We start from the raw sequence: 15,531 nt of genomic DNA on the forward strand, positions 1-15,531 counted from the left end.
ACCCCCTCAACTCCGGTATCAGCCTAGTAAACCTCCTCTGCACTCCCTCCAAGGCCAAAATATCCTTGCGCAGGTGCGGCGCCCAAAACTGCACACAGTACTCCAGCTGCGGCCTCACCAATGCCCTATACAGCTGCAGCAAGACCTCCCTACTTTTATATTCAATCCCCCTCGCTATGAAGGCCAGCATCCCATTCGCCTTCCTGACCACCTGCTGCACCTGCAGGCTGGGTTTTTGCGACTCATGCACAAGGACCCCGAGGTCCCTCTGCACCGTCGCCTGCTGCAGTTTTTCGCCACGTAAGTAATAGTCCTTCCTACCATTCTTCCTACCAAAGTGGACCACCTCACACTTGCCAACATTAAATTCCATGTTAGTAGGGTGATGAAAAAGCCATTTGGGAAGGGAAGTTGGTGGGGGGGAAGGGAAGTGGGGGGGTGGGGAGGGAAGGGGGGGGGGAAGGGGAGAAGGAGGGAGAGGAGGGGGGGGGAAAGAGTGGGGGGAAAGAGTGGGGGGAAAGAGTGGGGGGAAAGAGTGGGGGGAAAGAGTGGGGGGAAAGAGTGGGGGGAAAGAGTGGGGGGAAAGAGTGGGGGGAAAGAGTGGGGGGAAAGAGTGGGGGGAAAGAGTGGGGGAGAGAAGGGGGGGACAAGAAGGAGGGAGGGGGGAGGAGAAGGAGGGAGGGGGGAGGAGAAGGAGGGAGGGGGGAGGAGAAGGAGGGAGGGGGGAGAAAGGGGGGTGGAGAAGGGGGGGGACAGGAGAGGGGGAAGGAGGGGGGACGGGAGAGGGGGAAGGAGGGGGGACGGGAGGGGGGGAAGGAGGGGGGACGGGAGGGGGGGAAGGAGGGGGGACGGGAGGGGGGGAAGGAGGGGGACGGGAGGGGGGGAAGGAGGGGGGACGGGAGGGGGGGAAGGAGGGGGGACGGGAGGGGGGGGAAGGAGGGGGGACGGGAGGGGGGGAAGGAGGGGGGACGGGAGGGGGGGGAAGGAGGGGGGACGGGAGGGGGGGGAAGGAGGGGGGACGGGAGGGGGGGGAAGGAGGGGGGACGGGAGGGGGGGAAGGAGGGGGGACGGGAGGGGGGGGAAGGAGGGGGGACGGGAGGGGGGGGAAAGGAGGGGGGACGGGAGGGGGGGGAAAAGGAGGGGGGACGGGAGGGGGGGAAAGGAGGGGGGACGGGAGGGGGGACGGGAGGGGGGGGAAGGAGGGGGGACGGGAGGGGGGGGAAGGAGGGGGGACGGGAGGGGGGGGAAGGAGGGGGGACGGGAGGGGGGGGAAGGAGGGGGGACGGGAGGGGGGGAAGGAGGGGGGACGGGAGGGGGGGAAGGAGGGGGGACGGGAGAGGGGGGAAGGAGGGGGGACGGGAGAGGGGGGAAGGAGGGGGGACGGGAGAGGGGGGAAGGAGGGGGGACGGGAGAGGGGGAAGGAGGGGGGACGGAAGGAGGAGGGAGGAGAGGGGGGTGGAAGGAGGGAGGGAGGAGAGGGGGGTGGAAGGAGGAGGGAGGAGAGGGGGGAAGGAGGAGGGGGGAGGGGATGGGGGGCAAGGAAGAGGGAGGGGAGAGGGGGAAAAGGAGGGGAGGGAGGGAGGGAGGGAGGGGAGAGGAGAGGCATAGGTTACAAAAGATGTGAAGATGCCAGCATTGGGCTGGGGTAAACAGAGCAAGAATTCTCAACACCAGGTTGAAGTCCAACAGGTTTATTTATAGCACAAGCCACGAGCTTTCAGAGCACTGCCCCTTCATCAGGTGAGTGGGAGTTCTGTTCACAAACAGGGCATATAAAGACACAAACTCAATTTACAAAATAATGGTTGGAATGCAAGTCTTTACAAGTAAAGACAATGTGAGTGGAGAGAGGGTTAAGCACAGATTGAAAAGACATGCGGATAGAGTACCCTTCGTCGTCCAGTACTTCCCCGGAGCAGGGAAGCTACGACATCTCCTCCGGAGCTTTCAACATGTCATTGATGAAGACAAACGTCTCACCAAGGCCATCCCCACACCCCCATTTCTTGCCTTCAAAACAACCGCATAGCCTCAAGCAGACAATTTTCAGGAGCAAACTACCCAGCTTTCAGGCGAACAGTGACCACGACACCACACAACCCTATTATAGCAACCTCTGCAAGACATGCCAGATCATTGACACAGACGCCATCATCTCACGTAACAACACCATCCACCAGTTACATGGTACATACACTTGCAACTCGGCATACGCTGCAGGAAAGGATGTCCCAAGGCATGGTAAACTGGGGAGACCATGCAGACGCCACAACAACAGATGAATAAACACCACTCGACAATCACCAAGCAAGTGTTCTCTTCCTGTTGGGAACACTTCAGCTGTCATGGGCATTCGGTCTCTGATCTTCGGGTAAGCGTTCTCCAAGGTGGCCTTCACGACACACAACAGTGCAAAGTCGCTGAACAGAGACTGATAGCCAAGTTCCGCACACATGAGGACGGCCTCAACCGGGATCTTGGGTTCATGTCACACTGTCTGTAACCCCCACAACTTGCCTGAGCTTGCAAAATCTCACCAACTACCCTGGCTTCAGACAATACACATCTCTTTAACCTGTGCTTAACCCTCTCTCCACTCACATTGTCTGTACCTTTAAGACTTGCTTACCTCTAAAGAGTCACATTCCAACCATTATTTTGTAAATTCAGCGTGTCTTTATATGCCCTGTTTGTGAACTCCCATTCACCTGATGAAGGGACAGTGCTCTGAAAGCTAGTGGCTTGTGCTAACAAATAAGCTGTTGTTGTGAGACTTCTTACATAGATTACAAAAGCAGGGAAATCATGTTGGAGTTGTATAGAACTTTGCTGAGACCATATTCAGAGTACTGTGTGCAGTACTGGTCACCACATTATCAAAAGGATGTGAATGCCACTGGGGGTGGGGGCGCGGTGCAGTGGAGATTCACAAGGACGTTGCCTAGGGTGGGACATTTAAGTTTCAAAGGGAGGTTGGACAGGCTTGGGGTGTTTTCGTTGGAGCAGAGAAGACTGAGGGTCAACCTGATCGAGGTGTACAAAATTATGAAGGACATGGACAGAACGGATAAGGAGCAGTTGTTCCCCTTAGTTGAAAGGTCAGTCACGAGGATACATAGGTTCAAGGTGAGGGGCAGGAGGCTTGTGAGAATATGAAGAAGTATGGGGGGGAAAATGGTTTCCTCCCACACTCCAAAGATGTGTAGGTTAGGCTGATTGGTCATGCTAAATTGCCCTCAGCAGTGGGACTGCCGTTGGTGCATGCTCGATGGGCCGAATGGCCTCTGTATTGTATGGATTCTATCCCAATTTGAGAGCCTTAACTTCAATAAACTGCATTAAACACCAACACGAGAAATTGGAGCAGTAGGCCATTCAGCTTTTTGAGGACACTCCATTTAATGAGATCATGACCTATCTTCTACTTGAAAGACAATTTACTATGCCTTAATGCTTTTAATATACAGAAACCTATTTGTCTCAGTCTTGAACATATTCAACGAGGGAACCTCACAGCCCTCTGGGGCAGAGAATTCCAAACATTCACTACCCTCTGAGTGAAGAAATTCCTCCTCATCTCCATTCTAAATGGTGCGTCCTTTATTCGATATGCAAATTCTCCTATAATAAAGGCTAACATACCATTTTGTCTTCTTTAAATGCTTAATTAATGATGAACACAGTCAAAATATCAAAAGGCAGTTAAAAACATTAAATTTGCGATGTTTATTTTAGGAAATATATATCAAACACATTTTTATTTTATATAAAAAGTCTAATTTGACAATGAATGTAAACCCCCAAAAAAATGCACATATAAAGGTCATACAATGAAAGACAAAAGATAAGCTTCAATTTTTCAATATAATTACAGTTTCAAAATACTGAGTAACTAATGTGACATTCCTTTTACACGTTGCTTAAGATGGATAAAGGTCCAAGATGTGCCGCATTTTAAGAAAAACTACCTCTATATCTTTCAGTGAGCAATACATATTTTGGCAAAGAAGCGGTCTTTCTACTCACTGTTTCATATTGTTTACATCATTAAAGAGTTTGTCTTTTCTTTTTAAAAAACAACCACCACCAGCACTTTATTTCGCAAATGTAAATTTTTCCATTGTGTGTGTGTGTGTGTGTGTGTGTGTGTGTGTGTGTGTGTGCCTTTCATTTCTTTAATTATAATCACCAAGGAAAGAGAGCACTTTGGGATTTTCTTGAATACATGTCAGTTGGTGGTGTCTTGATATACTGAAACATGCTAGTAATATAGTGGAAATAAATATAGTAATAATTAAGCCAATTACATTCTGTTCTTTTTGTCCTGTAGAACACATACTTAGCTTTAGCACTGCAATAGTATTAAAAGCAATTTTTAATCCACCGAAACATTCTGTTCACAAATTAACGCAAATTTTGTTTTAAGTTTCTCCCTGAACAATTTAGTTTTATTGCAAAATAAAGTCAACCACAAAAATCAATTTTGTGGTCTGCTGCAGAAGAGTTCTGAATAGCCTGTTTGGTGTCATGCAAATCTAAAAAAAGTTAATCTATGAAGCAAGACAGTATAAAAACATGGCAAACTGTGCACCACTCAGTTTTGTGATGTGTAATGGTCATTCATTTGTGAACAGAATAGCACAGTGTGGAATAAATTATCTTAAGATGAGCAGTGCGGATACACCACCACATTCTTTTTTTTAACCTAAATTATTAGCTGGTCAAATAAATTCAGCAGCCTGAAGGAAAAGCCAGATATATTTTACATGTTGCTGTTCATGTCCTTTTCGGCTATTCCATTGGAAAACTCATTTCCTTCACTCAGCCGTTGAACTCGATATGCTTCATAGTGAATGGCACTGGTCACATCTTTGAGATTCTGCATGTGAGTCCTGGGGGATATTTATACAATGTCATCATCAGAATATTTAACTTGAAATCCTGAACCAGCTTAAAATGTACTTTTTTTTAAACCACTCATAGGTATCGCTGGCTAGACCAGCATATATTTCCCAACCCGAGTTGCCCTTGGGAAGGTGGTGGTAAGCTGCCTTCTAGAACCACTGCAGTCCCTCTTTGGGAGGGTGTTCCAGGATTTTGACCCAGCAACAGTGAGGGAACGGCAATGTAGTTCCAAGTCAGGATGATGTGTGACTTGGAGGGGAACTTCCAAGTGATGGTGTTCCCATGTATCTGCTGCCCTTATCCTGCTAGATGGTTATGAGTTTGGAAGGTGCCATCTGAGGAGCCATGTTGAGCTCCTGCAGTGTATCTTGTAGGCAGTTCACACTGCTGCACTGAGCATTGGTGGAGGGAGTAGGTGTTTGAGCATGTAGTGCCAATCAAGCAGACTACTTTGTCCTGAATGGTTTCAAGTTTCCTGAGTGTTGTTCAGACTGCACTCCATCCAGGCAAGTGGAGAGTCTTCCATCACACTCCTGACTTTTGCATTCAGACGGGGGAGAAACTTTGGGGAATGAGGAAGTGAGTAATTCACCACAGGATTCCTAGCTCTGACCAGTTCTTGTAACTACAGTCTTTATAATGTTAATCCAGTTGAGTTTCTGGTCAATAGTAACCATAGGATGTTGATAGTGGGAGATTAAACAATAGTAATGCCATTGAATATGAAAGGATGATGGTTAGATTCTGTTTTGTTGGAGACAGTTACTCCCTGGCATTTATGTTTGCCTGCCACTTCAGAGCAACACAAAATAGTGTCCAGGTCTTGTCACATTTAGACATGGACTACTTCAGTATCAGAGGAATGCTAAATTAAATTGGAATTTGCTTTCAAAATAACGGCGAGGCTAACATTGGTTGGAAGAAATGATGCAGCAACTTTGGAAGTGGAGGAAACGTGCAGTTAAATGTGATAAAGGAAGTTTTCCAAGTTGCATCACTCCATCATTAGCTTTGTGAAAACAGCAATTTGCTCTTTGATCACCACTGCCCTGCATTGAATGTCAGGCTGTATTTGCCTAAATTGAAAATGCACAAGACAGCTAGTGTTAATAATTAGAAGCACACATACCTTTATAATTGTGATCATTGTTAATTATAACCAATGAACATCACTGGCACTGAAAAAAAATACCTTTTACAAAATTTCTGATGTTTCGAATATTACAGGGGGGATTTAAAAATGTCAAACTTAATGTTTTCTTACTTTTCGTTTGTCTCTTTTTCTTTTCTCCCCCTCAAATCAATCTTTCTTGGCATTCATAATAAGAACATAAGAACATAAGAAATAGGAGCAGGAGTAGGCCATCTAGCCCTTCGAGCCTGCCCCGCCATTCAATAAGATCATGGCTGATCTGTCGTGGCTCAGTTCCACATTCCCGCCCTCTCCCCATAACCCTTAATCCCCTCGCTTATCAAAAACCCATCAACCCGCGTCTTAAAAATATTTAGCGAGGCAGCCTCCACCACCTCAACGGGCAGAGAATTCCAGAGATTCACCACCCTTTGAGTGAAGAAGTTCCTCCTCAACTCCGTTCTAAACCGCACCCCCCTTTATCTTGAGGCTGTGCCCCCTAGTCCTACTGTCCTTTCTGAGCGGGAAGAGTCTCTCCACCTCTATCCTATCCATCCCATTCATCATCTTATACGTCTCAATGAGATCTCCCCTCATTCTTCTAAACTCTAACGAGTACAAGCCTAGTTTATTCAGCCTCTCCTCATAGCTCAACCTCCTCAACTCCAGTATCAGCCTAGTAAACCTCCTCTGCACTCCCTCCAAGGCCAAAATATCCTTGTGTAAGTACGGCGCCCAAAACTGCACACAGTACTCCAGCTGCGGCCTCACCAATGCCCTATACAGCCGCAGCAAGACCTCCCTACTTTTATATTCAATCCCCCTCGCTATGAAGGCCAGCATCCCATTCGCCTTCCTAACCACCTGCTGCACCTGCAGACTGGGTTTTTGCGACTCATGCACAAGGACCCCGAGGTCCCTCTGCACCGTCGCCTGCTGCAGTTTTTGGCCACGTAAGTAATAGTCCTTCCTACCATTATTCCTACCAAAGTGGATCACCTCACACTTGCCAACATTAAATTCCATTTGCCATTTCCTGGCCCATTCGCCCAGCCTATCTAGATCCTTCTGCAGACTCTCCACACCCTCTGCGCAATTTGCCATTCCACCAATCTTGGTTTCTTTTCCTGGTTTCTTTTTGCACTTGACATGGATTCACCTTCTTCCCAATCCTTACACTACATATTTTCCAACCTTTACATCTCACTGGTTAAGGAATTACCCTGTTCTGCTCTCTTCACTCCCCTCCAGCTTCTCTCCACCACCATCAGCTCTGACTTTTAGCAACTTTACCAAACAGCTTCTACAGCTGAAGTAGGGCTAGTTAACTAACCAGTTTAACCAGTAGCAGATGCCCAGTTACAGCAACTTAAGGCTGATTATTTCAAGTTAGATGTTTCACTCAATAGTGAAATTTACAAGCAACAGAGTAACCTTGATACTGGAGCGTTGAAACACATTACTGCAAATAAGCCTACCACCCCTGAACGTGAACTGCTTTTTGAAATAAAATACACATGGTGCATCACACCAACAGCATTTAGTAAAGCAAAATAAGTGTATAGATAAGGTTTCCCTGCAGAAAAGAACCTCTTCCCAACTCACCTTATCAGCAGATCACGCAAATAGGCAAATTCGCAGTGAGACATATTTTCCACTGTAAGAGATTGAAAAAGAGTTAATGTAGAATCTGTTGTGATTATTTTGAATGGTTATCCTATATGATCTACTTTGATAATGTTGTATGTAATATTGTGTTCAAATTTATGTTGCTCCATGGGTCACCTCATTGCCTCGTCATCCATCGGCATGTTGCAATCCTGTCTATTACAATGAGAATGCAGCAAAACTTGCAGTATATATACGCTGAATGTATTTGTTGCAGGGTGTGATACAGCATTTAGACTTTTGGGGTGAATGCATGCATAAATAATTCTCTTTATTTAAACCCCATAACTTGATCATATGCTTAAGAAACATGTGTTGTTTTAAAAAAAACTGATTACAGACAGTTAGGGAAGAGAAATGGGGTTCCAATCTCTCCCTCATCTCTGTCCATAAAACAATATGTAGATGAGTAGGGAACTCAAATAGCATCCAGTGCATGCCAGGACAACAAATAGGCTGAATAATTGAAATCGATTCAGTGTTCTTATATAAGCAGGCATTCACTGCAAATCAACTTATCTGCAACCTTGCTTCCCAAGACTCATGAAACTCATATTGTATGCCAAAGTTTTACCGCCTCACTCGCCCGAGGCACAGAAGATCCCACCCGAGGCCAACAGAGAATGTCGTTCTGTGAGCCTTCCCCGCCCCAATTCTGGGGCAGGCGAGGCAGCAATATTCCAGCCATATAGTGTTTCCACTTTGATTTTGTTTACATCTGATTTCACAGAATGCAGAACTCAAATGTCCTTTACTGGGACCTGGACTGTGTTGTTCAGGAATCTAACTCAGTTCATGAAGTGCCGAGCTATGTTTCTTGAGAGTGAGAGATAGCAAAATTACTCTCAAGAACCTTTGAAAAGTTTCAGAACTCCAAACGTACTGCTTTGTTTATTGGGAAAGGGATAAAACAGGATAAAAGCTGATTGTAACTGAAAGAAAAATGCATTTTGCAACAAGGCCATTTTCTGCACCCGAGCCACGCCCATTTCCCAGCCAAAGTCCTTGCTGGTTACTTGTGAATTTTTATTTTGCTCGTATCAGCAGTAACAGGAGGAATGGCAGATCACGAGAAAGATTTTAAGGCTGCCAGGCACAGCACAGTTCTGCATAAAATATCTTTTTTATTAATGCTGTGGTACAATTTTTAACATTTTTTGTACCATCTTTTGACTGAGCTTCTCTTATAATCCCATTTCCTGGTTCAGTGTCCATTTTCACCTGATTACACCTTGTATATTATTTTTAAAGATATTACACAACTGCAAGTTGCTATATTTATCCACTGGGAAGTAATAGAACAAGAAGTTGTTTACCTCTTTGATCAATTATTTTATAAACACCTTCAACTCATCAAACGACCACAAGAGGGCAGAAGAAAATGCACTATCTCCACAATAGTGGATTCAATTGGAAATAAAACACTCGATCCAGACACAGTTAACCAACATATTTGAAATAGCTCCTGAGAGGCCTGCGTCCCTTCACCAGATTCCCTTTATTTACAAACTCATCTCCACTCCTAACAGTGCTTCAGGCACAAAGTCAGAATCCGGAGTGTGGGTAGTCCTGACATTCTTGGTGACCCAGTGGCACAGTGGTTAGAACTGCTGCCTCACAGCTCCAGTGATCTGAGTTTGATACCCAGCTTGGGTCACTGTGCGTGTGAAATTTGCACGTTCTCCACATGTCTGCATGGGTTTCCTCTGGGTGACCCGGTTTCTCCCCACAGTCCAAAAATGTGCAGGTTACGTGCATTGGCCATGCTAAATTGCCCCTTAGTGTCCTGGGATGTGTCGGTGAAAGGGATTAGTGGGGTAAATATGTGGGATTACTGGGATAGGGCCTGGGTGGGATTATTGTTGGTGCAGATTCGATGGGCCGAATTGCCTCCTTCTACAATGTAGGGTTTCTATATTTCTTCATCATATACACAGGTGAGACTCCCTGATTGGGCAGGCAATTATAACATCAATCAGGGAGCTCATACTCCAAAAGGCCAACTTCATGGGCTTTGTTGAGATCAGTAGAATTTTTAATGGATGACACAGTTCTTGGCTTCACATATTTATAGTTATGGGTTATTCAACTGATAGGTAACTGCACACAAAAAAAATCTCAGGTACTTGACAAATAATTAAGCTTAAAAAACTTGCATATTCGTAACCTCAGAATGCCCAAAAACATTTTACAGCCAATGAAGTCATCACAATTGTAATTTTGGAAACTGAGGCATAAAAGCTACATGATGCAAAGTTGGAAGTGAGGCTAAAGTGCTAAAAACCTGTGCTTTTAAGTATCATTTAAAATGGAGATGATGTGAAATTCTCTCACTCGGATGGTTCGGAGTCTGTGTCTTTGGAGCTCTCTCTTTGAAAAGATGGTGGAAGCAGAGTCTTGGAATAGTTTGAAGGCAGAGGTGGACAGATTCTCAGTAAGCAAAGGGGGTGATAGGATATCATGGATAAGAGAGACACAGAAATGTGGCTACCATCAGATCAGCCAAAGTCTTATTAAAATGACGGAGAGGCTCAAGGGGCTGAATGGTCATTCCTTCTCCTTGTTTATATGTTCAAAATGCAATAGCAATAGGGGATTCCATAGTTAGAGGAGCAGTCGGGTGCTTATTTGGCTGTAGACGTGACTCCAGATGGAAAGCTGCCTCCCTGGTGCCAGGGTCGAGGAGGTCACAGAGCAGCTGCAGGACATTCTTTTAGGAGTGGATCATGGTCCACACTGGGGAAAATGAAATAGGTAGGGAAAAAAAAAGTTCTCAAAGCAGATTTTAAGGAGCTAGGAAGGGAATTCCTCGAGAGTAGTAATCTCAGGATTATTCCAGTGTCAAGTGCTAAAGGGCATAAGAATAAGAAGATTGAGCAGTCAACACATGGCTAGAGAAATGGAATAGGATGAAAGGCTTTAAATTTCTGCTGCATTGGTACCAGTTCTGGGGCCGTGTACTTCAGAATTATTACAGTCAAATTGTTAAACCATCCAATCTAGGAACAGGATTCCCCTGGAGTTTCTATTAGGTTGCACTGGGTTTCTTTTCAGTTCAAAAATCACCCCAAAGTAGCATGAAATAATTGAAGAATTTCAAGTGCAAACCCACATTAGTTGAAAAAAAGTACAAGTACTACCCTTACAGTACAGTACTGCCCTTATGTGCTCTGTATTCCTCTAGCCCTTCCCTATTCATGTACCCATCCAGATGTCTCAAAATGTTGCTAATGTGCCTACTTTCACCACATCCTCTTGCAGCACGTTCCAGTCACCCACAAGTCTATGTGTGAAAAACTTTCCCTTAAACTTTCCCCCTCCCACGTACGTGAACCTGTGCCTCCTTGACACTTCCACCCTTGGAAAAAGCCTCTGACTATCCACCCTGTCTATGCCTCTTGTAATTTTGTAGACCACAATCAGGTCTCCCCTCGGTCTCCGCCTTTCCAGTGGAAATGATCCTAGTTTAGTCAACCTCTCCTCATAGCCAACACTCGAGACCAGGCAACATCCTGGTGAAGCTTCTCTTCAAAACTTCTACATCCTTCTGACAGTGTGGTGACTAGAACTGCATGCAATACTCCAAATGCAGCCTAACCAAGGTTTTATGTAGCTGCAATGTGATTTTCTAACTCCGGTACTCAATGCCCCCGCTGAGGAAGGCAAGCATGCCATATGCCTTCTTACCTCGGCCAACCGTGTTGCCACATTTAGGGAATGTGGACCTGCATGCCCAGAAGCTTCTGAATGTTAATGTTCCTAAGGGTTCTGCTATTTACAGTGTAATTCATACCTAAATTTGATTGTCCAAAATGCATCACCCCATATTTGTCCAGGTTAAACTCCATCTGTCATTTCTGTGCCCAATCTCCAATCAATCCTTGGCACTATCAGCAATTCTACCAACTTTTGTGTCATCTGCAAACTTACTAATCAGACCACCCACATTTCCTCCAGATCATTTATATATACTACAAACTACAGGTCCCAGCACACCACTAGCGATAGATCTCCATTCTGAAAAATACCCTTCCACTGCTACTCTTTTTTCGAGAGCCAAGCCAGTTCCGTATCCATCTAGCCAGCCCACCCTGAATCCCATATGATCTTGTTTTTTGTACCAGTCTGCCATGTGGGACCTTGTCAAAATGCCTTACTAAAGTAAATATACACTACATCCAAAGCCCTTCCCTCACCTCTTCAAAAAAACTCCATCAAGTTGGTAAGATATGACATTCCCTTACAATACCATGCTGCCTGTCACTAACTAGTCCATTTTCCTCCAAATGTGCACACTTCCTGTCTTTCAGTATCTTCTCCAAAACTCCCCCACCACTGATGTTAGGTTCACTGACTTATAATTTGCTGGATTATCCCTGCTTTCTTTCTTAAACAGGAGAACAACATTGGTAATTCTCCAGTCCTCTGGAACCTTGCCTGTGGTCAAAGAGGATGTGAAGATATTTGTTAAGGCCCCAGCTATTTCTCCCCGTGGCTCCTGCAGTAACCTGGGATACTTCTCATCTGGCCCTGGGGACTTGTCTATCTTAATGCAATTTAGGATACTCAAAGCTTCCTCCTTTGATATACTAACGTTCCCTAGAGTGTTCACACACCTATGCTGGACCTCAACATCTGTCACGTTCTTCTCCTCGGTGAAGACCAATACAAGGTGCTCATTAAGGATTTCACCTACTTCCCGTGTTTCCACGCGTCACTCTCCTCCATTATCCTTGAGTGAGCCTACTCTTTCTCTTGCTACCCTCTTACTTATATATGCATAAAAAGTCTTGGAATTCTCCTTGACCCTGCTTGCTAATCAGGTTTGAGTTTCAGCAATCTTCTATGCTGGTTTAAAAACACAGCACTCTGGAAACCAGTCATACCCACAGAACGGCCACACCTCCAAATGAAATTAATCACCATTAGAATTTCTGCTAATAGATCCCATTTGGGAAATCTCTTCAAATCAAGTTTTTATTTCACAGCATAAAGACATTAGCAAGCCTGGTTTAGACATTACTATTTAATTTACTATGGAACTATTTTCATTTTTACAAATGAAACTAGTACTTCGGGCACTAATTAAAAATGCACAATATGTTAAACCGATGTTCACCTGTTTTAACAAAGCTATACTCTACCATTCAAATATATCAGTGAGTAGTCTCACAACGCCAAGTTAAAGTCCAATAGGTCGAATTGGAATCACAAGCTTTCAGACCGCTGCTCCTTCGTCAGGTGAATGGAGACTCACCTTGGCCACTCACCTGAAGAAGGAGCAGTGCTCTTAAAACTCGTGATTCCAAATAAACCTGTTAGTTTTTAACCTGGTGCTCTGAGACTTCTTACTGTGCCCACCCCAGCCCAACGCCGGCATCTCCACATCAAATATATCAAGGAATAAATTTTAATACAAATCTGGAAAAAAATTTAGAATTTAGAATTCTTACAGTACAGAAGACGGCCCTTCAGCCCATTGAGTCTGTACTGATCACAATCCCACCCAGACTCTATTCCTGGGACCCTCATTCACCCTGCTAATCCCCCTGACACTAGGATCAATTTAGTATGGCCAATCAACCTAACCCACACATCGTTGGACTGGGGGGAAGAAACCAGAACGCTCGGAGGAAACCCACGCAGACACGGGGAGATTGTGCAAACTCCACACTGTCACCCAAGGCTGGAACTGAACCTGGGTCCCTGATGCTGTGAGGTGGCAGCGCTAACCACTGTGTCACCTTCTGAAACACTTTCCCATTGCATTGGTTCATGTAAGATCTAACATTTGCAAAATGCAACGGATTTCAAGTAGAAACTTGAGCATAAAAATCCAAGTTAGAAAAGTAGCGCAATTTTAAGGCTATTTTTCTATCTGGTGTCAAATACGAATCAAAGTGGAATCTTCAGGTGTAATCTTTACATTAGTATGGAAATAAAATCATTCTGTCTGAGTTCATGTTACATTCTTATTTAGGATGTTGTCTGCCAAAAGACATCAACATCACATTAACTTGATTTTAGTGTGGCACGGTAGCAAGCACTACCGTACCGTGACACAGGTTCAATTCCAGCCTTGGATCACTGTCTGCAGAGTTTACACATTCTCCCCGTGCCTGCATGGGTTTCCTCCGGTTTCTTCCCCCAGTCCAAAGACGTGGGGGTTAGGTTGATTGACCAGACTCCCTTCGTGTCGGGGGTATTAGCAGGTTAAAATGTGCAGTGTTATGGGAATAAGGCTTAGGTGGGATTGCTGTCAGTTTAGACTTGATGGACCAAATGGCCTCTTTCTGCATGTTTGGGATTCTGTGATTCTCGTGCGCAGAAAGATAAAAGGTAAGAGCAGGAGTAGGCCATTTGGCTTATTGAGCTTGCTTTGCCATTCCATATGATCATGGCTGATCCTCTTATCTCAGCACCTTTTCCCATGCCTTCCCTAATCCCCTTGGTGTAAGCCTTTAGTGTCCAAGAATCTACTTTTTTTAAAAATACATTTAATAACTTGACTTCCACAGTGTAATGTGATAGGAATTCCACAGGTTCACCAGCCTCTGAATGAAGAAATTTCTCATTTCAGCCCTGAAAGGCCTGACCAGTATTAGACCACAAGACACAGGAGCTGAATTAGGCCACTCGGCCCACCAGTCATGGCTGATATTTTTCTCATCCCATTCTCCTGCCTTTTCCCCATAACCCCTTATTAATCAAGAACCTATCTCTGTCCTAAGTACACTCAATGACTCAGCCTCCACAGCCTTCTGCAGCAAACAGTTCCACAGATTCACCACTCTCTGGCTGAAGAAATTCCTCCTCATCTGTTTTAAAGGATCATCCCTTTAGCCCAAGTTTGTGCCCTCTAATTCTAGTTTTTCTACTGCTGGAAACATCCTCTCTACGTCCACTCTATCCAGGCCTCGCAGTATTCTGCAAGTTTCAATAAGTTCCCACTTCATCCTTCTAAACTCCACTGAGTACGGACGCAGAATCCTCAACCCTTCCTCATACAACAAGCTCTTCATTCCAGGGATCATTCTTGTGAACCTCCTCTGGACCCCTTCCAAGGCCAGCACAGGCCCAAAACTGCTCATAATACTCCAGAAGGGCCAGAGCCTTATACAGCCTCAGAGGTACATCCCTGCTCTTGTATTCTAGCTCTCTCGACATGAATGCCAACACTGTATTTGCCTTCCTAAGTGCTGACAGAACCTGTACATTAACCTTAAGAGCATCTTGAACAAGAATCCCCACATCCCTTTGTGCTTCTGATTTCCTAGGCATTTTCCCATCTAGAAAATAGTCTATGTCGCCATTCCTCTTTCCAAAGTGCATAACCTCACACCTTTTCACATTGTATTCCATCTGCCACTTCTTTGCCTATTCTCCTAGCCTGTCCAAGTCCTTCTGCAGCCCCTTGCTTTCTCAATACTACTTGCCCCTCCACATGTCTTTGTATCATTTGCAAACTTAGCAACAGTGCCTTCAGCTCTTCCAGTACAGTTGCAACACTGGCATCTACCCAACAATGTGGGAAAATTGCCCAGGTATGTCCTGTATATAAAAAGCAGGACAAATCCAACCCAGCCAATTATCACCCAGTCTACTCTCGATCATCAGTAAAGTGATGGAAAGGGTCATCAAAGTGCTATCAAGCAGCACCTGCTCAGCAATAACCTGCTCAGTGACGCCCAGTTTGGGTTTTGCCAGGGTCACTCAGCTCCTGACCTTGGTTCAAGCATCAACAAAAGAGCTGAATTCCAGAGGTGAGGCAAGAGTGACAGCGCTTGACATCAAGGCTGCATTCGAACAAGTGTGGCATCAAGAAG

General features: G+C 45.2%; 1 protein-coding gene across 5 annotated transcripts in view; it reads right to left on the bottom strand.

Annotated features, from left to right (window-relative positions):
• Window positions 1-3,707: 3,707 nt before the first annotated feature.
• LOC145356310 (neuronal-specific septin-3-like) overlaps window positions 3,708-15,531 on the bottom strand; it is a 264,326-nt gene continuing 252,502 nt past the window's right edge. For all 5 annotated transcript variants that reach the window (XM_080208914.1, XM_080208915.1, XM_080208910.1 and 2 more), the window contains 2 exons: window positions 7,643-7,694; window positions 3,708-4,892 (listed from right to left, as the gene is read on the bottom strand). In XM_080208914.1, coding sequence (XP_080065040.1) covers window positions 4,763-4,892; window positions 7,643-7,694 — 182 coding nt within the window. In that variant the 3' untranslated portion in view covers window positions 3,708-4,762. The remainder of the gene's footprint in view (window positions 4,893-7,642; window positions 7,695-15,531) is intronic.

The sequence above is a fragment of the Carcharhinus amblyrhynchos genome, chromosome 21, assembly GCF_965287045.1.
Source record: "Carcharhinus amblyrhynchos chromosome 21, sCarAmb.v2.hapA, whole genome shotgun sequence".
Lineage (NCBI taxonomy): Eukaryota > Metazoa > Chordata > Chondrichthyes > Carcharhiniformes > Carcharhinidae > Carcharhinus > Carcharhinus amblyrhynchos.